Source organism: Chinchilla lanigera, unplaced genomic scaffold (assembly GCF_000276665.1).
Source record: "Chinchilla lanigera isolate Chin_1 unplaced genomic scaffold, ChiLan1.0 scaffold00021, whole genome shotgun sequence".
Taxonomy (NCBI): Eukaryota; Metazoa; Chordata; class Mammalia; order Rodentia; family Chinchillidae; genus Chinchilla; species Chinchilla lanigera.
This window is the reverse complement of record NW_004955422.1, coordinates 18,842,948-18,867,788: the sequence shown is the minus strand read 5'-3', so window position 1 is coordinate 18,867,788 and position 24,841 is coordinate 18,842,948. Positions and strand designations below refer to the sequence as shown.

General features: G+C 50.1%; 3 protein-coding genes across 5 annotated transcripts in view; all 3 read left to right on the top strand.

The window, feature by feature from the left end:
- The first annotated feature begins 2,738 nt into the window (after positions 1 to 2,738).
- On the top strand, positions 2,739 to 23,398 carry Dpp3 (dipeptidyl-peptidase 3). 3 transcript variants are annotated; one of them, XM_005384397.2, is made up of 18 exons: positions 2,739 to 2,816; positions 3,965 to 4,239; positions 6,574 to 6,663; positions 7,240 to 7,377; positions 7,910 to 7,984; positions 8,592 to 8,685; positions 10,607 to 10,737; positions 10,843 to 10,973; positions 11,044 to 11,102; positions 11,527 to 11,721; positions 11,914 to 12,026; positions 12,526 to 12,618; positions 13,787 to 13,849; positions 13,928 to 14,052; positions 14,144 to 14,264; positions 15,674 to 15,853; positions 20,716 to 20,878; positions 22,843 to 23,398. In XM_005384397.2, the coding sequence occupies exons 2-18, from the start codon at positions 3,970 to 3,972 to the stop codon at positions 23,007 to 23,009; spliced, it is 2,208 nt and encodes a 735-aa protein (XP_005384454.1). In that variant the 5' UTR covers positions 2,739 to 2,816; positions 3,965 to 3,969; the 3' UTR covers positions 23,010 to 23,398. The 3 variants fall into 3 exon arrangements, with proteins under 3 accessions (XP_005384454.1, XP_005384455.1, XP_013369515.1); XM_005384398.2 differs by lacking the exon at positions 2,739 to 2,816 and adding an exon at positions 3,081 to 3,143; XM_013514061.1 differs by lacking the exons at positions 2,739 to 2,816; positions 22,843 to 23,398 and adding an exon at positions 16,280 to 16,454 and having other exon boundaries at positions 20,716 to 20,795.
- On the top strand, positions 16,804 to 17,596 carry LOC102009513 (40S ribosomal protein S27-like). Its single transcript, XM_005384396.2, has 2 exons — positions 16,804 to 16,841; positions 17,153 to 17,596. Exons 1-2 carry the CDS (start codon positions 16,804 to 16,806, stop codon positions 17,550 to 17,552), a joined length of 438 nt encoding a protein of 145 aa, XP_005384453.2. The 3' UTR covers positions 17,553 to 17,596.
- Positions 23,399 to 23,968: 570 nt separating the features above from the next.
- Bbs1 (Bardet-Biedl syndrome 1) overlaps positions 23,969 to 24,841 on the top strand; it is an 18,065-nt gene continuing 17,192 nt past the window's right edge. Inside the window, exons 1-3 of the mRNA XM_005384395.2 lie at positions 23,969 to 24,053; positions 24,356 to 24,432; positions 24,586 to 24,620. Coding sequence (XP_005384452.1) covers positions 24,007 to 24,053; positions 24,356 to 24,432; positions 24,586 to 24,620 — 159 coding nt within the window. The 5' untranslated portion in view covers positions 23,969 to 24,006. The remainder of the gene's footprint in view (positions 24,054 to 24,355; positions 24,433 to 24,585; positions 24,621 to 24,841) is intronic.

The following is a 24,841-nucleotide window of genomic DNA, read 5'->3' as shown; positions in this document are numbered from 1 at the left end:
GCTGAGTACCACACCCTGCTTCCCACCAGTATCCCCTAATGCAGTGGGCCATCAGCTAAGTAGGGGTGTTCTGAGATCTGAGGGCCCCTGAGAAGGCAGAGGAATGGCTCGAAACCTGGGCCATGTTGAAATGGCAAGCTCCAGAGGCAGGGTGCAGTTGGGTGGATAGCCCTGGTAAGGAGAACAGCAGGGCACTGCAAGAAAAAATACCAAGGGGGCAGAAGAGGGTGCGGTGGGAGCAGTTGGGCTGGGGCCTGGTGGGCCTTGGTTGCTGTGGAGGCCAAGTCTGAGCTAGACTTCACTGAACATCACTTCTTCCTGTGAGCCAAGGGTTGCTGGGGTTGGTTCCTAACATTCCCAGGAAAGCAAGTGACACAGGTGTTCTAGAGATGGGAAGAGAAGGGTATGAGTGCAAGCACGACCGGGCATTGTCCCCAGTGCAGGACAGGTTCCAGAACCTTAAAAGTGCAGGTTCCACGGGGAGGGACCTGCCTGTGGTCATAGGGTAGGGCCAGGGACCAGACCTGGGCTGGCACAGAGGGCACCATGTGTGGTGAGAGGAGGGAGATGTGATCAAAGTTCTTGTTCCTAGAGCATCACAGATACAGGAGGATGGAGGGAAGATGGCAATGGTAGACTAGATATGGGAGCATTTCAACTCCTGCTCCCATTCCCACACAAAACACTAGGAGTGAAACCCTCTTCAAGGTTGTCCTGACCCTAGTTGAGACTGACTGAAATACTCTGATCCCATTTCTAGCAGGGAAATTTCATGCTGTGGAAGAGACAAGCAAAGGCAACACCCTGGGTGCTGGGGATAACCTGGAGATATTGCTGGGAGGTGTCAGCCCTGGAGTTGTCCCAACCAGCTCTTGGAGCCTCAGTTGCCATGTAAATGGAATGACAGTCCTACATTACCAGGTGGTTGTGAGTGTAAGGAAGGTGCCTGTGACATAGTAGATACTTGATGCTACTTCCCCGCCTACCACTTGCTTATTCCCCGAGGGAAGAGCTAAGGTGGAGATTGCCATTACTCCAGTGAGTAGACTGTGCCCAATGTGTGTGTGTATTGAGGGCAGGCAACAGCGGGAACAGTGCCAGAAAGTCATGTAAGACTAGGCCCCAGTTCAGGGACTCCTGGAAACATGCTGCATGACCTTAGGGATGTCAGTGAATCTCAGCCACTTGAAAGAGATCCTCCATGGCAAGCTGCTGGCAGAGGACCTCAGTAAGTGCTCATAGTCTCATATTAGCTGCAGTCATAAAAATGGGATGGTGCAGCTTGTTGGGGGATCTATTGCTTGCTTGAGCTGTCTACTGCCACCAGGGACACGGTAGCATTACCTCCTGCATTAACTTCAACTTCACCTAAATCCCTCAACTTTATACCAGTTTTATGGCCAGGGATATAGCTCAGCGGCACAAGCGCCTGCCTGGCAAGTGTAAGGTCCTGAGTTTGAGTGTGAGTACCAAAAAAAGAAAAAAAAAAACCCAAAACTTTATATCAGTTTTAAAGACAATGAACCAAGAGGCACAGAAAAGAAGGTGACATTCCTAAGGGACAGCCCCTTTTCTTGAATCCCCCCTCCCCCCATAAGTACAGTCATCAGAGCCAACAACTAGTAGCACCCTTGTGCAAAGCAGGGCCTCCGGCACCTCCGTGAATGAGAAACTAGCATGGCAAGGAGAGCGAGGGAATTTCAGTTTCCAAACACAGCACCACCACCACATATACCCCTAGGGACAGCTGTACTCAGCCAACAGTCACTGAAGCCTACAGTATTTTGGAATGGATTCAATTAGTTCGGTTTTCCAATCGATGAAGCCAAGATTGGAAGAATAAAGTGACCCACATAAGGTCAAACAGCGAGTAGGTGACAGAAACCAGATTTGCCCCTCTAAGCGACCTGGCTCTGCCTCGAGTCTGATCGGACACCCTCGCGACGCTTCCCACTCTGCCAGTGCCATGCAGGCAGTACTTCCACGTGCAGTGCCCAGCCACTCCCAAGTTGTGGGAACGGAATTCAGGAGCTCCTCGGCTCCGGGCTGCCTTCTGGAGGGCGTAGGGGACTTTCTCATCCATAGGACACCTAGCAAGGACCAAGAGGCCACCAGCTCCTCCTTGCCTTCGCCCCTGTGTGTCAGGGAAATTAAGGCTTGGACATATTTAGCGGCTGCCTCTACGCCCCCGGCGAGTCTCTGGAGGCGCGGTGAAGCCCTGGGGGCGTTCCTCTGCGTCCCCGTTCGGGTAGGACCACCCCAGGTAGGCCCCAGCCCGCTTGTACGTGGCCTCGATTCCAGCGCCGGGTGCGCCGCCATCTCTGGAGACTCTCCACCCCAGACCCAGGGAGAGCCACGCTACTTCCATTGTGCAGGTTCCCACCTGCAAAGCTGACATCGGAGACTCGGGAGTGAAATTCCCAAGAGCGGAGTTCGGAGTTCTGTCGTGTGGAGAGGTCCCGAGTGCTCCATGCATGACACCCACGCCACCCTTGTCCGGGTTCAGGGGCCTTGTCAGTCTCGTCTGCCTGGACCAGGACGCAACCACCGTACTGAGGTGCTGGGCCCCACGCAAGCGTAGCCGGAGGACAAAAGGCCAAGGCCACTGGAACCCAGCCACACGCCACCCGTAGCGCCTGGGGGTGGGGAGCCGGCGGGTGGGAGGAACTCGATTCCGCGAATCCATTGGCTGGAGTCACCGCCCGTCTGGGTCCCAGTGCCAGGCTATTGGTCAATGGGGGCGGAGCTTGCAGAGCCCCAATGAATGGGGTAGCCGGAAGCAGGAAGTGAGTTTGCGAACGGAGCAGCAGCTGCAGGTGAGGAGCGGCGCCCGGATTTCAGGGTCACAGTGTATCATTTTTGGGGAATTAGAGAGAGGATGGGCAGAGCACAAGATCATTCCCTTTCTGCTCACTCTCCAGCAACCTTTTCATATCCCTTTCCACGCCGAAGCCCAGGAGCGTTCAGGACAGCAAAGAGTTAACACCTCTTTCAGAACCCGGGGGATTGTGCTATTGGGGCGGAGCTTCGGGAGTTGGGGCGGGGGCGGGAAGACTGGACATACTTTTCTGGTCAGAGAGGGAGGCGTGAAGAATGCTGTGGTTTGGGAGACCCCCGGGTCGCAACCGGGCTTTGAGAACTTTGTAAGTTGCTTGATCTGACCAAGTCTCAGTTTCCCTACCTGTAAAATGGGTTGTGGATTTCTGTGGCTCCTCTTGCCCCCAACACGAGGAAAAGGCAAGGAGAATGGAAGACTGAAAAAAAAGTAGTTAGAAGGGTGAGAGAGCGACGGATGACCTGGAGCCCTAAGGGAAGAAAAGAGCACGTGAAAGATCCTTACTGCGGTGGATACATCCTGTATAAGGCTGACCTTATCTAGTTTGCATGCCTGCCTGTTAAGGTTGGGGAGATGGTCATCCTTTTTACAGAGAGAAAAAGAGAGGTATAGAAGGGGCTGGGGATTTAGCTCAGCGGCAAAAAGCGCCTGCTTGGCAAGCACAAGGTCGTGAGTTCGGTTCCCAGTACCAGAGAAAAACCAAAAAAAAAAAAAAAAAAAAAAAGAGAGGTACAGAAAAGTAAAGCAATTTGCCGGCTTTTTAGAAGTCTGATACTGGGCCAGGGTTGGAACCTGAGGATCTCAGTTGCTGCCCTCTCCGTTGTGTGCTTAGGGAAGACTACTTGCCCTATGCCCTCAGCTTCCCTATGTGTAGTACTGGGTTGTTAGATTCAGACTTAAAGTCAAGGGGGTTAAATATGGCCCACTAGTGTATTTCATAATCTTCTTGGTGAGTGGCCTAGCCTTCTGTGAGGATCAGCATGTCTGGTGAATAGGTACCACAGTATTCCTTTCCCCCAGGACTTTTGGAAGGATGAAATGAACTCATGGGAGTTCATTTCATAGGGCCTGGTGTGCAGTCGGTGCATACTAAGTGATGATTGTGATGATGGTGATGGTTCCCTGCAGGGCCCATGGCGAATACCCAGTACATCCTACCCAATGACATTGGTGTGTCTAGCCTGGACTGCCGTGAGGCCTTCCGCCTGCTGTCACCCACAGAGCGTCTTTATGCCCACCACCTGTCAAGGGCCGCCTGGTATGGAGGCCTGGCTGTGCTGCTGCAGACCTCCCCTGAGGCCCCCTACATCTATGCCTTGCTCAGCCGCCTCTTCCGGGCCCAGGACCCTGACCAACTGCGCCAACATGCTCTGGCTGAGGGCCTCACGGAGGAGGAGTATCAGGTCAGTTTGCTCAGGCCAGCACTTATTTCCTGAGTGGCTTCTGGGTGTGAGGGACCAGGATGCAGGGGTACCAGTCTCTTTTTGGAGTAAGGGAAGGATTAGACCAAAAGTTATAAACTCATGAACCTCCTCTCCCAGAGATCCAGTCTTTTCATCTGTAAAATGTGCATGTGGGTTTTCTGTGCTTCTTAGCCTTATAATGACCCACTTAGAACAGTGCTTTCTTCAAGATAAATGGTGGTTTTGGTGATTGTAACAGATATTCAGAGAAGGCCGAGGAAGGAGTCAGGGTAGGAATGAGGAGGGAAGCCTGAGTCCTGGATCGGTTCTCTACCACACTGCATGGCCCTGGGAAGAATGTTTAATGTTCTGCCTGTTTCCTGTTTTGTTTTGTCTCCTGGTTTTTGTTGTGTATCTTTTGCCCAATTAGTACATCAGTTCTTAGTGCATTATAGCAGTACAGAAAGACATATGAAAAACACAAAGACTGCTTGTTCTCAGTCCCTTTCCAGGGGTGACCCCTGTGGCTGTTGTGGTGTGTACACTCGTACTCCCCTTTCTGTTGCATACCTATCCTTGTACATCAGGTATATCAGGTCCTTATTTTTCTCTCTCTTGTTTTTTTTTTTTTTGTCTTTTTGGGACAGAGTCTCGATATGCAGTTCAGACTGGCCTTGAGCTCGTTTTGTAGCCCAGGCTGGCCTTGAACTCGCAATGATCCTCTTGCCTCAGCCTCCTGAGTGCTTGGATTACAGGTGTGCGCCACCATGCCCAGCTCTTATTTTTTTCTTGTATGTAAATGAGATCATGCTTTCTGTGTTCTTCTTTGTCCTGCTTGTTTCACTGAGACCATGTCTTTAGAGAACTTCCAGAGGATACATATTAATCCACTTCATTCTTTTTTATTGGATGTGAAACATTCCACAGCGGTGTACAATATAATCAGTTTAGCCTTTTTAAATTACTGCTGTATATTTAAGTTGTCCTAGGTTTTTCTTACAAACAGCATTACAGTGAGCGTACTTGTGTATGTGTGAGTAGGATCTGTTTCTAGAAGTGGAATTACTGGATTGAAGACTCTGGGTACTATTTACAATGAACTGATTTTGTTAAATTATCTTCCAAAAAAGTTTCATGAAGTTATATTCCCACTAAGAATATGGCCTGAGAATATGCATGAGAATATGGCCTGATTTTCTGTATGTGTAATAAAGTGATTAAATTGCTTATCTGTGAGGTGAGCTACTATTTCTTCTACCTCTTTTGAACTTTGGGTAATCACTTCTTAATCTTAGGCCTTGGTCTCCTTAGTAAAAGAGCTAATTTTTGTGGAAACGCTTATAAATTGGAAGGTGCTATACAAATGTTACTTTTTTTTTGAGACAAGGTCTCAATCTGGACAGGGTCTCTCTAGGCTGGCTTGGAACTCACTATGTAGCCCAGGCTGGTTTCAAATTTGTCATGCTCTTCCTGCCTCAGCCTCCTGAGTTCTGGAATTACAGGTGTGTAACACTACCTCCAGTGAATATTACTATTTTTAGTGTAATTCTTTTGTTTGCTAGTAGCACAAGCCCAGCTTAAAGTGGCTTAAATGAAAAAGAGAATTATTGGCTCACATAATTGAAAAGCCCAGGACTGGTAGAGGCTTCAGACACTGCTGGATTCAGGCTCAGTGCTACCATAGAGATGCCATCTTCAACTCAGCTTTGCTTTCTTCTTTGCACTAGTAGGGGAATAAAGGGATTCTAGACCTGATGGCGTTGATCAGCTTTAGTGTTACGCTCATCCGTTTAAGCAGGGAAGGTGATTTGTCTGACTGGCAAACCCATCCTACATGCCTACCTCTAGAACTGGGGGAAAGGAGATCCTTTCCAGACCCCCCAAAAAAGGAACATTGAGGTCTTATCAGAGGAAAGGAAACTAGATTTAGGGGTAGCAAAGGCTCCCTGGCTCTAATATTTGACCCTTTTGATGCCAGCTGGTAGCTGAGGAAGGCTTCCTAGAGAAGGAGGTCATGTTGGAACTAAGCCTTAAAGGACATACAAGCCACGGGTGGCTGAGAGGCTACTGGGGTAATGGGAACAAAGGTGGATGAACGCCTGCGTATGTCTGCAAACTGTTGAGATCAGTTTGGCTAGACAACGAGGGTGTGAAAATTGGTTCGTGAAAGTAACTTCGGGTCTGACTGGGGCCTCCAGGACCTAGGTCCTGCCTCGACAATTCCCAGCCTCAACTGAACTGGTTCTGCCCAGAATTCTTGTCCCGGGTGGAGCCTTCCCCAGGGCAAGGGAGACTGTGCTTGCCAGGTGTCTAATGATGCCACTTCCCCATCAGGCATTCCTGGTCTATGCTGCAGGAGTCTACTCCAACATGGGCAACTACAAGTCCTTTGGTGACACCAAGTTTGTTCCCAACCTGCCCAAGGTGAGCTGAGAGAGAGTTGGGGAAGGTGGGGAGCCAAGGCCCAGGGGGCTGGGGGTAAGGAAGGCAGCAGAAGGACCCCAGCAGAGTCAGGGGTACTGAGCAGAGCCTTGGCCTGTCACTGCCACCACGCTGTGTGACTGTGGAGGTCACTTGGCCTCACCAGGTGCTGCGGATTCACATCTAAGGGAAAAATGCAGCCCTTCCAGACCATGCTGATCTGAGGGTCAAGCAGGGCAGGGTGCGGAATGTGAACTGTTAGGCACGGTTAAGGAAGGGAGCAGTTGGTCATCACAGGGTCCCTCCTAAGGGCCATGGGGCTTGAGTCTCTCAGGATAGGTGGAGCTCGTGTACTAAGGCTTCTCAGACTATACTGCCTGCATGCGTTGTCTGTAATGTGAAAATAGTATCTGATTTGGCAGGGCCTGAGGCTTGACACTGCTTAGACTCTCAGTGCTGCTGGTCCCTGGACCACATCCTGTGTTCTTAGAGTGTGGGTGAAAGGCTTGGCAGTGAAGGAAGCGCTAGAGGGCAGGTTTGAGGGTTGGGGCTGGGCCAATGGCCTCCTTACCTCTGCAGGAGAAGCTGGAACGTGTGATCCTGGGGAGCGAGGCCATGCAGCAGCACCCAGAAGAAGTCAGGGGCCTCTGGCAGACCTGCGGAGAGCTTATGTTCTCTCTGGAGCCCAGGCTTCGGCACCTCGGGCTGGGGAAAGAGGTGAAGCCCCCAAGTGCTTGGAAGGAGGGTGTTCTTCCAGGCCCCCTGCTGTAGAGGGAAGGGCAGTTGATGAGGACACAGTGGGCTCTGCCTCCTACACTTGAAGCAGGGGTACTCCCCATTGTGTGCCTCAGTTTTAGCATCTGTGAAATGGAAAGCAGCCGGGGGAATGATTTTGGAATGTCCCCCATCCTGATCTAGCCTCCCAGGATGCTGTGTGTAGGAGGAGGGAGAAAAGAGCTGGGAGGTAGGGGGCGCTGAGAAAGGGATGTGGAGGAGGGTGTCCAGGCTTCCTCCTGCTTCTGGAGCCTGCGTGCCTTACGCCTGGGGAGGATACGGCAAGCCTTAGGGGCTTAGCCTTAGGCCCAAAAGGAGAGGAATGTTTTACAGCTTTCTCCCCTGAACAGAGATGGAGGGGTGGAGGCTGCTGGGCAGAAGTGCAGCAAGCCTGGGCAGGGATCCATCTGCCTTCTCTGCAGATGCTCCCAGCCCCTGACCTCAGCACCTGCTCTTTCCTCTTCTTTCCTGACAGGGAATCACCACATATTTCTCTGGGGATTGCACCATGGAAGATGCCAAACTGGCTCAAGACTTTCTGGACTCCCAGGTTTTGGGACTGGGGACTCAGGGTGGTTGTCTTCAGGGTGGTCTTCTTGTCCCATACCTGCCATGAGCCTCAGCTTGTGCCCAGAGACATGGGCATCTCGGGACTTTGAGGTAGAAAAGGCTTTGGGAATTCTTGTCTACAAGTGTGTCAGCCTAGCACAATCTAAGATGTGATATAGATCTCCCAAGTGTACCAGGGATAGAGCTACCCCAGCCAACAGATTATGGGGCCAGGACAGGCAAGATGAGGCAAAACATTGGAGCCACACTTCCGAGCTAGGGCCCTGGAGCCCGTGTGCTGTTCCGGCGCTCACCAGCTATGTGGCCCTGATGTGTATCTGTGAAATGGTTCCTGCCCCAGGTAGCCTTGGGTTGGCTGAGGTCATGCAGCGCCTAGTATCACTGAGTCCATGCTTATGAGTTAGCGCTCAGCATACAAAGCAGGGCAGGGCAGTCAGCCCAGCCACCCACACCCACTCCCCGTCCCAGCCTGCTTGGGAAGATCCTTGGAGACCCTCATCTGCTCTGCCATCCTGCTGTCCCTTCTCCCATGCCCCTGCCCTCTCCAGACCTCACTCTCCCCAAACCCCTCCTCTTGTCTTTTCCAGAACCTCAGTGCCTACAACACGCGCCTCTTCAAGGAAGTGGACCAGGAAGGGAAGCCCTGCTACGAGGTGCGGTTGGCTTCCATACTCAGTGCAGGTGGGTCAGGCCCTGTGCTCCCTCCCAGCATCTACCACGGACCGGCCACTCTGCAGGCCTGGCTCTCCCGGCTCTCCCAGGAGTTCCTGCATCAGGCTGGGAGTGGCTGTAATCTCCATTTGGGGTCCTCTGTTATCTGTGGACCAGTTCTCATTGATGGACCAGGATGAGTTTCTTGATTGCCTCTCTCTGGTCTCAAGCCCTCCCTGGAGCCAGGCGGGTAACAAGCTCAGCCCCTCCCAAACCGTGTGCACTGGGAGTGGTAGTATTGGGGGATATGAGGTGAGGGCAGAGGGACACAGTATGGACAGAAACCCCTCTGTACCTGCCCACATCTCCCCAAGTCCTGGCATGTAGTTCAGGTTGGCCTTCAACTTGCTACGTAGCCCAGGCTGGCTTCAAACTCACGGGGATTTTTTTTTTTTTTGGTACCAGGAATTGAACTCAGAACCTTGCACCTGCTAGGCAGGTGCTTATGCCACTGAGCTATATCCCTGGCCTCACAGGTATCTTCCTGCTTCAGCCTCCCAAGTGCTGGGATTACAGGTGTGCACCACTACACGCAGCCTGGCCTTGTATCTTTACAGCCCCCAGCTCAAACTTTGCACTCCAGCTGTGTCCCACAGCTTCAGTTCCCACATCTTCTCTCCAGGCCTTCATATAACCTCTGACCCCATTCCCACCCAGAACCCCCTCCCCACTTCCATGTTTAGTATTCATCCAGCCAACTCCTTACCCGCCAGGCCAGGTGACAAAGTCATCTTTACTGGGACCTTTCCCTGTCTTCCACACCACCCCTCTCTGTTCTCATCAGCACACACAGCAATTTCCCAGTCACTTCTGTGTTTTCCCCACTTGACTATGGACCTCCCAGGAGGAGGGACTGGGTGTTTCCATCATCCTTGTCTACCCAGTGCCTAGCACTTAGCACGTGCTAAGTAAGGTGCTAATACAGGCACAGAATAAATGAGAATGCATGGGGACTGTCCCCCAGGAGGAGGGAAGGGCACAAATCACAGCAGAGTGGTGGAGAAGGTTTGGGACCAGCAAGCAGTCTGGTTTGACCAGGGAAAAGAAGGATATAGGTCCAGGGAATCCCACTGTAGTAGAAACTAGGCCTATATTTATGGCACAGGATCTGGATAGGACAGTGGTGAAATGGTAAAGCATTAGTATTAACAAGGTCTGGGGTTCAGTTCCAGTTCAGAGTCTAAATTCAAGGTGGCAGCTGGGCTGTGCTCCTTCTGGAGCTTTCAGGGGAATGCTTTCTTGCCTTTTCCAGCTTCTTGAAGGCTGTCTGCATTCCTTGGCTGGTGGCCCCTTCTTTCACTGCAGCTTTTTCTGAGATCAGAGCTTCTACTCCCCAATTATCCTGTTGTCTGCTCATAAAGACTATGATGACTACTTTTGGAATGTGTGTTGTTGTTTTTTTTTAAAGTACAACCTACTGCACTGGGTTTGAATCCCTGCTCTGTCACTTGCTGTCCTTGTGACCTTAGAAAACAAACTTACTAGCTGGGCGTGGTACATGCCTGTAATCCCAGCACTCAGGCTGAAGCAGGAGGATTGCTCTGAGTTTGAGGCCAGCCTGGGCTACATAGTGAGGCCCTGTCTGAAAAAAAACAAAGAAACTTACTTAGGCTTTAAGTGCCTTATTTTCCCCATCTGTGAAAAGAAGATAGAGTAATTGCCCCCTCCTGCCGGGGTTGGTATGAGGTTTAAATGAGGTTAAATGAGTTAACACATATAAAACACTTAGAATGTTGTGTCTTATGTAATTTTTTTTGGAAAACAAGTGTTTATGTTAAGTTCAGTTGACAGTAGGGAGCCATTAAAGATCTTAGAGTAAGAGTGGCATGATGGAAAGCCCACTAAGATGCCTTGCACTGGCCTTTTCCCTGAGGCAGCCCTCTTTCCTCAGACACCGCTGCAGTCTCCGAGGTGACTTCCAAGCTGAAGAGCTACGAATTTCAAGGGAACCATTTTCGAGTGACCCGGGGGGACTATGCTCCCATCCTCCAGAAGGTGGTAGAGCACTTGGAGAAAGCCAAGGTGGGACTGGGTGAGGGCCCCAGTCCTCAGGACCCCTCTGGGCAGCAAATGGGGCTTGGGAATGGGAAGGTGGCCCAAGGCTGAGAAGCCCTGCTCACCCCCCAGGCGTACGCGGCCAACAGCCACCAGGAGCAGATGCTGGCCCAGTATGTGGAAAGCTTCACCCAGGGCTCCATCGAGGCCCACAAGAGGGGCTCCCGCTTCTGGATCCAGGACAAGGGCCCCATCGTGGAGAGGTGAGGTGCCAGCCTTCACCTGCCACCCCTTCTGCCTGCCCTCCTCCACCTCTGCCTTTCTCTCCCCTAGTTACATCGGGTTCATCGAGAGCTACCGCGATCCCTTTGGTTCCCGAGGAGAGTTTGAAGGTACTTTCTGGGGATGGGGGAGGTCAGGTCAGAATCCCTTCTCCCCAGGTCCGTGTTCATGCTCACAAGCGTCCCCTAGAGTCCTCCCCACCATGACAGCAGCCACGGAAAATAAACAGTACTTACCCCATCCCAGGCACCGTTGCTCAAAGGGGTGTATATAAGGGGTCTTCCCACCAAGGCATGTATCTGAGCTGTGATCCAGGCCCAGGGGCTTGAGGAGGCCAAGAGTTCTCATACCCACAGCTCTGCTGCCTGGGATCTGATCCTGTAGGCCCAGGTGTGGGTCACTGTTGTCCCCATCTGTCAGCTCAGGGCCACTGAGCAGGCATTTAATACACATGTAGTGGCTGGAGGGGTTGAGCAGGGTAATGTGGGATCTTTCCCCAAACCTGACCAAGCTACAACCTCCACTTCCCTGCAGGCTTTGTGGCCATGGTGAACAAGGCCATGAGTGCAAAGTTTGAGCGGCTGGTAGCAAGTGCAGAACAGCTGCTGAAGGAACTGCCCTGGCCCCCGGCCTTTGAGAAGGACAAGTTCCTCACCCCAGACTTTACCTCCCTGGATGTCCTCACCTTTGCGGGCTCTGGCATCCCTGCTGGCATCAACATCCCCAACTGTGAGTTTCCTTGTTATCCCCTTGGAACCACTCTCCAACACCCACAATGACAGTGACCCGGATGCGGCAGCTATCATCCCAGGCTGGTGGTTGACTGCCCAGCTCCACTCGCCCTCCTAGCCTGCTCCTCCTGCTGTCTGTGACCTTTGACCTTTGCCTTTCTCTCTGGTCCCCTCCTGCTTTCTCTTCCAGATGATGACCTGAGGCAGACAGAAGGCTTTAAGAATGTGTCACTGGGGAATGTGCTAGCAGTTGCCTATGCCACACAGCGGGAGAAGCTGACATTCTTGGAGGAGGAAGACAAGGTGGGCATTGGCAGCCAAGGGTCTGGCCTCAGTGGGGCGTTTTGTTTTTTTTTTCTGTCTTTTTGAGCAGGGTCTCACTGTATAGTTCAGGCTGGTCTTGAACTCAGTTTATAGCCCAGGCTAGCCTCGAACCCGCAGTGGTCTTCCTGCCTCAGCCTCCCAAGTGCTAAGATTGCAGGTGTGTGCCACCACACCCAGCTGGCCTCATTGGATCTAGGAAGGCTGACAGCCGAGATCTGTGACAAAAACAGAACATAGCTTCAGTCCTGGCTTGGTCACTTCCTGGCTGTGTGACCATGTGCCACTATGGGCCTCTGTTTTCTCACTGGTCACACGTGGAGGCCATCCCTCCCTCCCAGGTTCTTGCAAGAATGACCTGGGCTATGTGTCCATCAGGCATGGATACCATGACTGGCACTCAGCCTCGGGACACAGAGGCCACTGGGGGTGGGTGGCTGCAGCAGGACAGCTGACAGCAGCTCTCCCCTTGTCTCGGCAGGACCTGTATACCCGTTGGAAGGGGCCCTCCTTCGATGTGCAGGTGGGGCTCCATGAGCTACTGGGCCATGGCAGCGGCAAGCTCTTTGCACAGGTGAGAAGCACAGAGCCAGCCCAGTGCCACGTGAAAAGAAGGGAAAGGCAAGCAGACAGCCTTGCCAGCAGGCTGAGAAAGCTTCAGGGCCTCCAACGTGGAGCCACACAGATAAGATGATGAGGGGCTGGGCAGGGCTGTGAGAGACAGTGTGGTTCTGGGTCGGGCCTGCTCCGTAGGTGGGCAGCTTCCCTGGAAGGGGCAGAACAGAGCAGAGTGAGCCTGGGAAGTCAGAAGCACGTGGAGAGCAGCTGATGGGGTCCTGTCCGGGCTTTATCCACGTTGTGGCGTCAGACAAGTGGGCTCCTGTCACCAAGTCTGTGTCGGTCCATCTGCGCAACAGGGTTTCCAACCCCACCATATGGGCTGTTGGGAAGAATAGAAATGAAGGTGGATAGGATGCCCTGGCGTAGAGTGGGCTCTCAGCAAGTCAGTGTGAATGTTAAGAGACTGTACACAGGGCCGGGGATATAGCTCAGTGGCACAAGCACCTGCCTGGCAAGCTCAAGGTCCTGAGTTCGATTCCCGGTACCCCCCCCTCAAAAAAAGAAAGAGACTGTACACAGAGGTTATGTGCCCCAATTCCAGTTTGGGGCTGTTGCCAAGCTCAGTTTCCCCATCTATGAACTGGGTAACAATAGAGCCTTCTTTGGGAGACTTAAGTGGACAAAGTGAAGATAAAACAGACAATTCCTGAAAGATACTTGGCCTGGGACAGGATGGTGGGGATGGTGCTGGGGCCTCCTGCAGCAGCTTGGGAGAGGGCCAGGACGTGTAGGGAGAAGTACCTGGGCTCCTTGGTGCTCCCATTGGAGCATCTGTGGTCAGGATCTGGAGATCCCAGGTCTGGGTCTTCACACAACTTCCCAAGGTCCTGTCTAGCCCTTTGTTTCCCCCTCTGCTGCAGGGAGAGTGGCTAATGCCTCCACTCCTGGAAGTCAGGATCTAGGGGCAGGGATGGGCACCTGTATCCCCAAGGCTCTGAGGAGGCAGCCAGTACACCAGGCCTCAGGATTGTAGGTAACAGCGTGGCAGTGGGCCTGCTGTTTCTGCCATCCACTCCATGTTCCACATTTGCCTTTCTAAGCCACTCCTTGACCTAGGGCTCTGGGGCTCAGGGCTCTTCTCCTTCATTGGCCCCATGTTCATGATGACCCTTTTTCTGCAGGATGAGAAAGGAGTGTTCAACTTCGACCCGGAAACAGTGATCAACCCAGAGACTGGAGAGCAGGTGGGGACAGCTTCTGTGGGGCCTAGGTGTCGAGAGGGTGGGCAGAGTGGGGCCTGATTCCTTGGTTTCACCTACCAGATTCAGAGCTGGTACCGGAGTGGGGAGACGTGGGACAGCAAGTTCAGCACCATTGCCTCAAGCTACGAAGAGTGCCGGGCCGAGAGTGTGGGCCTCTACCTCTGCCTCAACCCCCAAGTGCTGGAGTAGGAGCAGCAGGCATGAGGGGTGAGGGAGGGTGTCACCCAGGAGGGCAGAGCCCTCATCATCCCTGCTGCCTGCCCCTTCCTCCCCCAGGATCTTTGGCTTCGAAGGGGCTGATGCGGAAGACGTGATCTATGTGAACTGGCTCAACATGGTTCGGGCAGGGCTGCTGGCTCTTGAGTTCTACACCCCAGAGGCCTCCAACTGGCGACAGGTAGGGCTGGGTAGAACCCTCAGGAGGCAGGAGAGATTCTGGGTGCTAGGATGGGACAACTGTGCCCTTAAAGCAGATGAAATGGGTTTAATCTCAGACTTCATTGCTATGTGCAATAAGTCAGGTGTCTGCTATGACAGCATTAGTGTCCTTGACTATGGAATGAGAGAAACAATCTCTCCCTGGCCACTCTAGAGGGTGAATCAGGTCAGGTGAGTTTGGTGCTACTGTCACAGGTCACATACCATATGTCACTGTGTGCACAGTGCCTATAATCGTATATCAGTTAAGTATTGCTCCCAGCTTCGACCCCAGAAGGTGGATGCTGTTATTATCCTCACTTTCGAGATAAGGAAACTGAGACAAAAAGATTAATTAATTTCCTGGTAAGCCAGAGCCAAATCAAATCTACACAGTCTGCCTCCAGAACCATTGGACTTGCCCACTGAGTTATGTGCTTTAGAAGTAGGGTAAACAAATTTTTTGCAAAAGTATGATTTATGTCATCAAAAGAATATACATTTTAGCCAGATGTGGTGGGCACTTACCTGTAATCCCCACCCTGGGTGCCTGAGGCAAGAGAATGCTGAGTAACCCCAGCCCCAGCAAACTAGAAAGACCCTGTCTCAAAATAAAAAAAGCCGGGGGCCTGGGGGCGGAGTTCAATCCCCAGTACACAAGGAAAAAACAACCCCCCAAAACAGAACCATATGCTCAAAAGAAAAGAATACACATTTTAGTTTCTGGAAACTTAGGGCTGTGTCCTGGCTCTTCCTTTATCAGCTGTGTGACCCTAAGCAAATATTCACTTCTCTGGGCCTTTTTTATGTCATCTGTGAAATGCACGGTCACATTGTTGAGCACCAACAAGACTGGACAAGAGAGCTGGCCCTGGTGCTGCATAGCTGGGGTCTCAGCTTCTCGGGGTTGAGGCAAAGAATCACAAGTTTGAACCCAGCCTGGGCAACTGAGCAAGACCCTATCTCAAAAAATGAAAAAGGGACTGGGAATGTAGCTCAGTGGTAAACATGCACCTAGAGTATGTGAAGCCCTGCATTCGATCCTCAGTACCACACACACGAAGAAACAGATTAGAGAGGACAAAGACCTCAGTCCTGGTGGTGAAGGCCGTCAGGGGCAGCTGCTGTCTGGAGCAGTGGGGGGCGTGGTGGATGACATTCGGAAACACAAGGCACCTGGTAATGGCTTCCCTGTTCCCCAGAGCAGCCTGACCTCCCTGTGAGCAGAGGAGGGAAGAACAATTGGAGTGGAGAGGTCAAAAAGCACCCAGAGGGTGGGGGAGAATAAAACGACAGTAATAACTGATAGCAAGCATATGCTGTATACCAGGCCATGGGTCAAGCACTGGATGCTGGTTGTGATTGACTCCTTTCTCCCCGGCCTGGCAGGCCCACATGCAGGCCCGGTTTGTGATCCTGAGGGTCTTGCTAGAAGCTGGCGAGGGACTCGTTACAGTCACTCCCACCACAGGCTCCGACGGGCGCCCAGATGCCCGAGTCCACCTTGATCGCAACAAGATCCGGTCAGTGGGCAGGCCCGCCCTGGAGCGGTTCCTCCGGAGGCTCCAGGTAAGTGAACGTCTCTCCCCTTGGACCCCCCCAACATCTGCCCCATCCCCTGCTCAGCAAGTGCTTAAAGCAAGTGTTTTTCAAGTGCTGGATGCTGAATTTCTCAGATGGTAGTGAGAGAAGGTAGACGACAGACATGCAAACAGTAGATGAGTAAGAAACCTTCATAGCTCATGCTTATAATCCTTGTACTTGGGAGGCTAAGGAAGTTGCTTGGACAACTTAGAGAGACCCTGTCTCAAAATAAAAGTTAAAAAGGGTTGAGGATATAGCTCAGTGCGAAGGCCTTGGGTTCAATCCCTAGTACTGTTAAAAAAAAAAAAAAATAGTAGTTTTTAGCATTTACATTGTCCTCGTTAGTATAGTAACCTATAGAGTAAAATATGCTGGAATGTGTATCGATTATATTCAAATGTCTTACATAAGGCCCTTGAGCATGCATGGATTTTGGGGTCTGCAGAGGATCCTGACCAATTCCCCAAAGGCTGTGCCTGCCTGAGTCACTTGTTTGAGTCACATCACAGTGTACCTGGCTCCCGTTGGCAGCTATGTTTGAACTCCTGGAGTCTGAAACGAGTATGAATTCAGCACCTCGTGGATAGTAAGTACTATCAAAAGGAAAAAAAAGTGACATGTCTTTTTATCCCTTTCCCAGGAGTTCCCAGTTTAGCTTTATTTGCTCCACTGCAAGGAAAAGTCAGTCTATCTCTTGAGTCTAAGAAGATGGAGTCTTATCTGTCTTTTTGAGACAGGGTCTCTCTATGCAGTTCAGGCTGGCCTTGAGCTCACTTTGTAGCTCAGGCTGCTCTCGAACTCGCAGTGATCCTCCTGCCTCAGCCTTCCGGGGTGCTGGGATTACAGGCAGGCGTGCACCACCACGCCCAGCATGATGTCTTATCTGGATGGGGCGCTAGGATCAAGTCCTACTTTGCCACTTGAGAATGGGCAAAATGAACAAGGATCAGATCCACAAAATATTGGATCTTTGGTAAATAGAGGTCCTTGATTTTTTTTTTTGTTTTTTTTTTTTAAATTTTGTTTTTCGGTACTGGGAACCGAACTCATGACCTTGCACTTGCCAAGCAGGCGCTGTGCCGCTGAGCTAAATCCCCAGCCCCAGCTCCTTGAAATAAACTAGAGAATCACTGAAATTTAAAAAGGCAGGTTAACTAGTAGACAGGATAAACACGGTTTTTGTTTGTTTTTTGAGACAGGGTCTTGCTATGTAGTTTAGGCTGGACTTGAACTCACTGTGTAGCCCAAGCTGGCCTCGAACTTGCAGTGATCCTCCTACCTCAGCCTCTTGTGTGCTGGATTACAGGTGTGTGCCACCACGCCCAGCTCTACACAGGTTTTATATTCAGCTGATGATAAAAGAAATTATATAGCCTGTAGCAGCTTTCTGGCAGTGACAACCTCCTCACAAAGCCTACCTCACAAAGATTTCCTTCATCCTTCTCCAGAAGAGGAGAGGAGGATACACAAAAAGTACCTGGTGCAGAGCCCCACTTCCTACTTCATGGATGTGAAATGCCCAGAATGCTATAAAATGACTATGGTCTTTAGCCACACACAAACAGTAGTTTTGTGTGTTGGCTGCGCCACTGTCCTTTGCCAGCCTACAGGAAGAAAAGCAAGATTTACAGGAGGGTGTTCCTTCTGGAGGAAGCAGCACCAGCAGCACCCTGAAGCAAGATGAGTGGGAAACCATCCCCAAAATGCATTTGGGTAAAAAAAAAAAAAGTAACCAAAAAAAATCACAAAAAATTTAATAGAGGTTAGGAGGGAGGAAGGTGTGAGAAGGTCTAATGTATGACTGTCTGAAGTTCCAAAAGAAAAGGAGAGAAAAAAGGAAAGAAAGCGGGGGGGGGGAATATATATATATGTATATATATATATTGATAGTTATACTACTGATTTCTCTTAGTTCATTGAAAAGAAAGGTTTATGCTAATATTGTTTAGATAATTAAGCACTGATACCTTGTACTTTGAGTAACTAATTTAAAGACAACAATACATAATGTATTAACCATTGTTACCCTTCTATTTTGTTTTGAAATTTTGGTTTTTTTCTCTTTAAAATTAAAAAAAATGGTAGGAAAGGGGATATGAGGAGAGACTATGGCTGAGAATATTCTAGAACAGATTGTAGGCTCCAAGGAAGAGCAAACCCCAATAAGAACAAATGAAACCCCTACCTAGAAACATCATAGAGTAATGTCAGACACCAAAGGCAGAGAATGCTGGAAGCAGCCAAAGGATAAAGACACATTACCTAGAAAAGGAGCATAATTAGACTGAGGACTGACAGAGATACAGAGTAGGCCAGATGACAGTGAAATGACATCTGCAAAGTGCTGAGAGTAAATAACTGCCAATACCTGTAAAATGAGGTTTTAACAATAGGAGTGAGTGGGCTGCTGTGCGGCTCAGTAGCAGAGCACTTGCTTGGCAGGTATAAGACCCCAGGTTCCATCCCTAGCACCATGAGAAGCTGGCGTGGAGGTGGGGGATTAAAGACTTTTGATGTTTTGTTGTTGTTAGGGGGGCTGTTTCTTGTTTGGTTGTTGTTTTTATTTTTTTATTTTAATTATTTTGTTTTATTTTTTATGGTACCAGAGATTGAAGTCAGGGCCTTGTGCATGCAAGGCAAGCACTCTACCACTAAGCTACATCCCCGGCACTGTTGTTGTTTTTAGACAGGGTCTTGTTATGCAGTTTAAGCTGGCTTTTAACTCACTGTGTGGCCCAGGCTGGCCTCGAACTCATGGCGATCTTCCTGCCTCAGCCTCTCAAGTGCTACGATTATAGGTATATGGGATTAAAGACATTTTTAGACAATCAAAACCAGTTTGCCAATAACAAACCCTCAGTAACAAAACCTCTACAGGATATGATTCAAGACGTAAACCTGTTCGCCAGACCTACAGGGATGTTCAGAGCAGCAGTTAATAGCAAAAGACACGGATTAGGTCTGTGGGTGTGGTGCAGTGGTGGAGCTTGTGCTTAGCATGCCGGAGGCCCCAGGTTCAGTCCCAGCACCACTAATGCACAGAACCAAAATAAGTGCAGATTATACATCAACAGTAGAAGAGATTAAGTTGTGGTGCCTTTATGAGTGGAATATGATACAGCAATGATAAGGAGAAACCATAGCTGCATATAGCATGGATATAGCAACTATAGCGTGGGTGAATCTTAGACACAATTCAAGCAAAAATGGCCAATCAATGCACATAGTTCAAAAGAGGCAAACCTTTTTTTTTTTTTTTTGGTTTTTCTCCGGTACTGGGAATTGAACTCATGACCTTGAGCTTGCCAGGCAGGCGCTGTGCCGCTGAGCTAAATCCCCAGCCCCCAAAAGAGACAAAACTTGTTAGGAGCGGCAACATATACTTGTAATCCCAGCACTCTGGGAGACTGAGGCAGAGGATTGCAAGTTTGAGCCCTGTCCAGGTAACTTAATGATTTTACAAGACTCCATTGCAAAGTAAAAAGTAAAAAAAATCTGGGGCGTAGCTCAGTGAATTTAGGCCCTGGGTTCTATACCCCTTAGCACCAAAAAAAAAAAGACAGAAACTTAAAATATTAAGTGATGCAGAGTAAAATTCTGAAAGCAAGGAAATTGTACAGAATTGAAAACAATGATTCCCTCAGATGGGGACGCCACATGTACACTAACTCTTACATGGGCTGCTGAGAGAATGAGAGGGCGTCTTTCATTAACTTTTATGACAAATATACCATTTTTTATGCATATGAGCTGTTCTTTGAAAAGAGGGTGACATGATGCCCACTTTGTCTATACATCGAATGAGGAATGTGCACTTCGGTTCAGCACATTTACAGTGAGCTAAGCACTTGATCTGCATTTCTCCCTCATTCAACACAACACTGAGAAAGCAGATTCTATTTCTAGGCAACAGCTCAGAGTGGTTTAGTAACTGATCCAAGGTTGCACAGCCTATGACAGCCAAGCATTTTGAAGACTGCCTTAGTCCATTTTGTGCCAAGACTGGATAATTTATAAAGAACAGAAATGTATTTCTCACAGCACCAGAGGCTGGGAAGTCTAGGATCCAGGCATCGGCAGGTTCAGGGTCTGGGAAGGGCAACTCTCCTCTTCCAAGGTGGCCCCTTGTTGCCACAGTCTCTGGAGGGAAGGAATACTCCATCCTCAAACAGTAAAAGGTAGTTGAAGCCTCTTTTATCAAGACCTAATCCCATTCACAAAGGAAGGAGCCCTCTTTTTTTTTTTTTTGTACCGGTAATTGAACTCATGACCTCAGGCTTGTTAGGCAAGCACTTATGCCGCTGAGCTATATCCCCTGCTCTTTTTTTTTTTTGAGAGAGAGAGAGGGTTTCACTATATAGTTTAGGCTGGCCTGGATCTCCCTAGGTAGACCAGACTGGCCTCGAACTCACCACAGTCCTCCTGCCTCAGCCTCCCGAGTGCTGGGAATATAGGTGTGCACCATCATTCCTGGCTAGAAGAGCCCTCTTGACTAATCTCCACCTCTTAATAGTATCACTTTTTTTTTTTTTTTTGGTCATTTTGAGACAGGGTCTCACTATGCAGTTCAGACTGGCCTTAAGCTCATTTTGTAGCCCAGTCTGGTCTCAAACTCGCAATGATCTTCCTGCCTCAGCCTCCTGAGTGCTGGGATTATAGGAGTGAGCCACCACACCCGGCAATAGTATCATATTAACTACTAAGTCTAAATACCTGAATTTTGGACATATTCAAGTGATAGCCCAGAGGACGCTTCAAGGCTGGGCACAATCACCTGTGGCCCTGGCAGAGCCCAGTAGATACAAGGTAGGTGCTCACCCTGCACACTTCTACCTTGGTTCTTTCAGGTAATGAAATCCACGGGGGACGTGGCTGGAGGGCGGGCCCTGTATGAAGGGTATGCAGCGGTCACTGACGCTCCCCCGGAGTGCTTCCTCACCCTCAGGGATACAGTGCTGCTGCGCAAGGAATCACGGAAGCTCATTGTACAGCCCAACACTCGCCTGGAAGGTAATGGGGTGGGGGCGTTAATGGGGACCCTGTAGGGCCTTTAGAGCATGAAGGATACACTTAGACCAAAACTTCGGCATCTACCACTGCCGCCGCCATACACAGGGTCATGCTGGTTGTCAACAGAAGGGCTAAGGGAAACCAGCAGATCAGAGGTTCATGGGAGCCAGGCCAGAAACTGGAGAATCGTGGCTGTCACATACCCTGCCGTGAGGTCAGGTCAGGCAGGGAGCTGGCACTCAGCAGGCCAAGTGGAACCCAAGGGAATATTGGACTCTGCAGTGTTCACGATAGATATCAGCCCCTCCATTCCTGTCCTTTCTCAAGTGACAAGTCCGTTTCCAGAAGCTCAGGCAGGGCCGCATGGCACTTGTACCTTGTGTGCCTTTCCGTTTCTCCAGCCCACTGAGCTCTCCCCACGCCTGTAACCTTTGGACATGCTGTTCCCTCTGCTTGGCATGAGCATCTCTCGTGTTGGGCCTGTCTGGTCCTTGTCAGTCAGGCCTCTGTTAAATTGTACTTCCTGAGAGACACATCTGCAAGCAACTCTATAAATGAGCTCCGTATTTTGCTTCTCCTTGGCACAGGACAGCAGACGGTAAAGGTGCTAGCATAAAGTGCTTCCCCTTAACTCTTTCTCTGTTCTTCAGTTTCCACTTGGCTGTTTTGTCTCCATGAGAGTAGGGACAGCATACCAGGAACAACATACCCTGCTCCAGCTCATGGCCCGTCACACAGCAGCTGCTCTATGTAATGAAATGAGTAAATGAAGAAATCCTGCCAGCTCTATGGATAACACCATCATTGCTTTGATATGTCCAGACCTGTGTGAGCCTGTGGGGGGTGAAGAGGTGAATGGAACCCAGGCCTTCCCCTCAAGTCGTTCCCAGCCCCGTTAGAAATGATATGACCTGGAGATAATCAAACAAGGGAACCATCAGTGAGGCCCAAAAGATACTAAGAGTGCTCTAGATGCTTAGAAGAAAGAAGGTCCCATCTATCCTAGAGGACCTAGGAAGATCTAGGGAGGAAGTGATGATTAAGCTAGAACTGAAGAAAAGGTGGGATTTTCAAAGTCATGATGATGATAGCTAAGTTTTGAAGACTTCTGAAGCTAATTTTTTGAAGACTTTTGAAGAATAACAGGTATTTGGTAAAACATTTTCCGTAATTACCTCCCAACGATCAAGTGAGGGACAGTTATCCCCATTTTTCATCTGGAAACAAGATACCAAAGGGCTGCATATAAGCCCTATGGGTAACACTATCATTGGTCATAGAGCTAGTAGGGGACACAGTCAAGACTTGAATTTGAGCCATCTGAACCCAAAGTCTATGTTCTTCACTACTGTATGCCTTGCGATGCCATGGAGAATCGGGTGCTGAAAGGGCAGAGAGCAGTTGAAATGTGGCAGAAGGGAATGCTTCCCATGAGTACTCGGGCCTGTCAGAACAAATCCCTTTAACAGGTGGCTAATCAGGCTCAGAGATGCTGTTGGTGGCAGCTAGCATTTGTTCAGCACTCAGGCACTGGATTGGTGTATGTGATCACTGAAATTCCTTGAGAGAGATACTGTGCTCACCCCTACTTTACAGATGAGGAAACTGAATCTCATAGATACTAGGAAACCTGGCCAGGTTAAACAGAGAAGCAGCAATTACTGGACTATAAATTCCAGGAGGCCAAGGATTGTATCTGTTTCATCTACTTCTTAGGTGAAACACAAGATATAAATATGTTAGTGACAGCCAGACCCGGGGGGGGGGCGGGGGGAGGTGGACTAGGTTTGCAGCAGTTAATTTAATATTCCCCCTGTAATATTTCCTTCCTCACAGAATGATTGTAAGGATCAAGATAATTAAACAGTGAACAGAGTTTGGGACACAAAAGCTCAGAAAGAACCAGTTACTCCTGTGATTACATTGTTAGGATTTAACTTCCCTGTTTGCTCTCCACAATCCAGGCTCAGAAGTGCAGCTTCTTGAGTATGAGGCCTCAGCAGCTGGACTCATCAGATCCTTCTCTGAGCGCTTCCCAGAGGATGGGCCTGAGTTGGAGGAGGTTCTCACCCAGCTGGCCACTGCTGATGCCCGATTCTGGAAGAGCGAGGCCCAGTCTGGCCAAGCTTGAAGATTCTTTGTGGGTCCTCCCTGTACTTCATTAAACCAAGGCTGTAGGTGGCTCTCCATTGTGTAATTGGGGGGTAGGGGAGGGGCAGGAGCTGGGACTTTGGTGCTACCTCAGCAGAGGGTGGTGACACTTAACCCTTCCATTTGTTGACACTTTCTGATTTACCAAGTGCTTCCCTTCTGTTATTTGATCTGCACTGCCATCTATGGAATGGACACTACAGGGCTCTTTATCTGGTTTCCCAGATGAGGAAATGGCTGTTCTGAAAAGTGATGGATTTAGATCCTGGAGATGGTATGTGACAGAGTTGGGGCTTAAAATCTCACCAGATCCAGTGCTCTTCATGTATTACTTTTATAACTAGAAAAATAAATATTAGAAATACCTACTACCTTTGCAGTATGCATGATTTCTTGCTTTTACTGCCTGTAGAGCAGTGGGATCAAGGCCTGGGGAGGGGGTTGAGGCACATATTTTACCAACACCAACTCTCCCGTCCACAACAGGATTTTTACATCACAGCACAATTTTTGCAACCCTCCTTTGTTGCAATTCTTGCATTTAAAAATATTCCAGGAGCCTAAAATCCAGAAACCATCAACTTCCGTCAACATCTGCCATATTGCCTCTTCACCCTTATATTTTCTTCTCTGGGCCTGGGCCTCTGCAGTGTGATAGTCGGAAGAGGCCTGGCCCTTTTCAACTGCGTTAGCTATGAAGAGGAAGTTTATTTAGGTCCTCATAAACCCTAGCAGGGGCTCCTCTCCAGGCCTTCAACCCAAAGGCTGTAAAGCCTAGAAACCATACATCAAGATAAGCGGGGTTGAGGGACTGCACTTCAGCGCCCTGCACCCAGCAAAGGTGCCAGTGCATCCTGGCCCAGGCTGGGAAAGTTTCATCCCGGAACCTTTGTACGCGCGCTTCCGGGTACCCGGGCTCTATTGCGCCAGACGCGGCGGCAGGGGCGGAGCCGGTTGCCAAGACGACGCCTGAGAAGATGGCTGCTCCGTCTTCATCCGATTCCGATAGCGGCAGAGCTGAGAGGTGAAGGCCCGGGTCCTCAAGGCTTCCTTTCCCACAAGTGTAAAGAGGGTACCTTGATCCCCAGCTCTAGGCTGCTGTGGTTCTTGGGCATCGCTGGAAGTCCTTGAAGGGCTCTTGGAGATCAGATAGGGGAACCGATGCCCAGGGAGTGCCTGACTTGGGATCATGGGCTACTGGACTGGGACCCCGCCGTTCTCTATTCCCATTTGACAGCCCCCTCCACTCCTCAGTCTTATAACACCCTCAGGGGTGTCCTCCACACCTGTGGGTCTCATTTCCCCACTCTTTCTCCCAACTTGCAGCAATGAGGCCAATTCGAAATGGCTGGACGCACACTACGACCCTATGGCCAACATCCATACCTTTTCCTCCTGCCTGGGTGAGTCTCTGGAAACCAGGAACTCTGGGTTCTAGGAGAATGGGGGAGTCAGGCACTCCCATGGTGAATCTGGGAATTAAACCTGGGGTCTTGCGAGTGCTCTGCAGTGTGACTGATGCTGAGACTGATGTATGGCCTTGTGTTACTTAACAGCGCTGGCGGATTTGCATGGGGATGGAGAGTACAAGGTAAGCAATCGGAAAACAGATTGGTGGTCGTGGTAGGAGTAACCTAGAAGTACGATTTCCCAGTGGCTCCATAGAGGGTTAATATAATCTGAAATTCACGTGTACTGTGAAAATCATATTTGTGTTAACTTTTCTTTTTACTTTAAAAAGGAAGAGGGCTGGGGATTTAGCTCAGCAGCAAAGCGCCTGCCTGGCAAGCGCAAGGTCGTGAGTTCGGTTCC

Excerpts from the sequence above, each read along its gene's own strand:
- Dpp3 (XM_005384397.2), top strand. The coding sequence starts at position 3,970 with ATGGCGAATACCCAGTACATCCTACCCAATGACATTGGTGTGTCTAGC. Across the intron at positions 11,103-11,526 it reads TTCCCGAGGAGAGTTTGAAG|GCTTTGTGGCCATGGTGAAC; the intron begins GTACTTTCTGGG and ends ACTTCCCTGCAG. Across the intron at positions 12,619-13,786 it reads GCGGCAAGCTCTTTGCACAG|GATGAGAAAGGAGTGTTCAA; the intron begins GTGAGAAGCACA and ends CTTTTTCTGCAG.
- LOC102009513 (XM_005384396.2), top strand. The coding sequence starts at position 16,804 with ATGAACAAGGATCAGATCCACAAAATATTGGATCTTTG. Across the intron at positions 16,842-17,152 it reads CACAAAATATTGGATCTTTG|CCTCTTGTGTGCTGGATTAC; the intron begins GTAAATAGAGGT and ends CTCCTACCTCAG.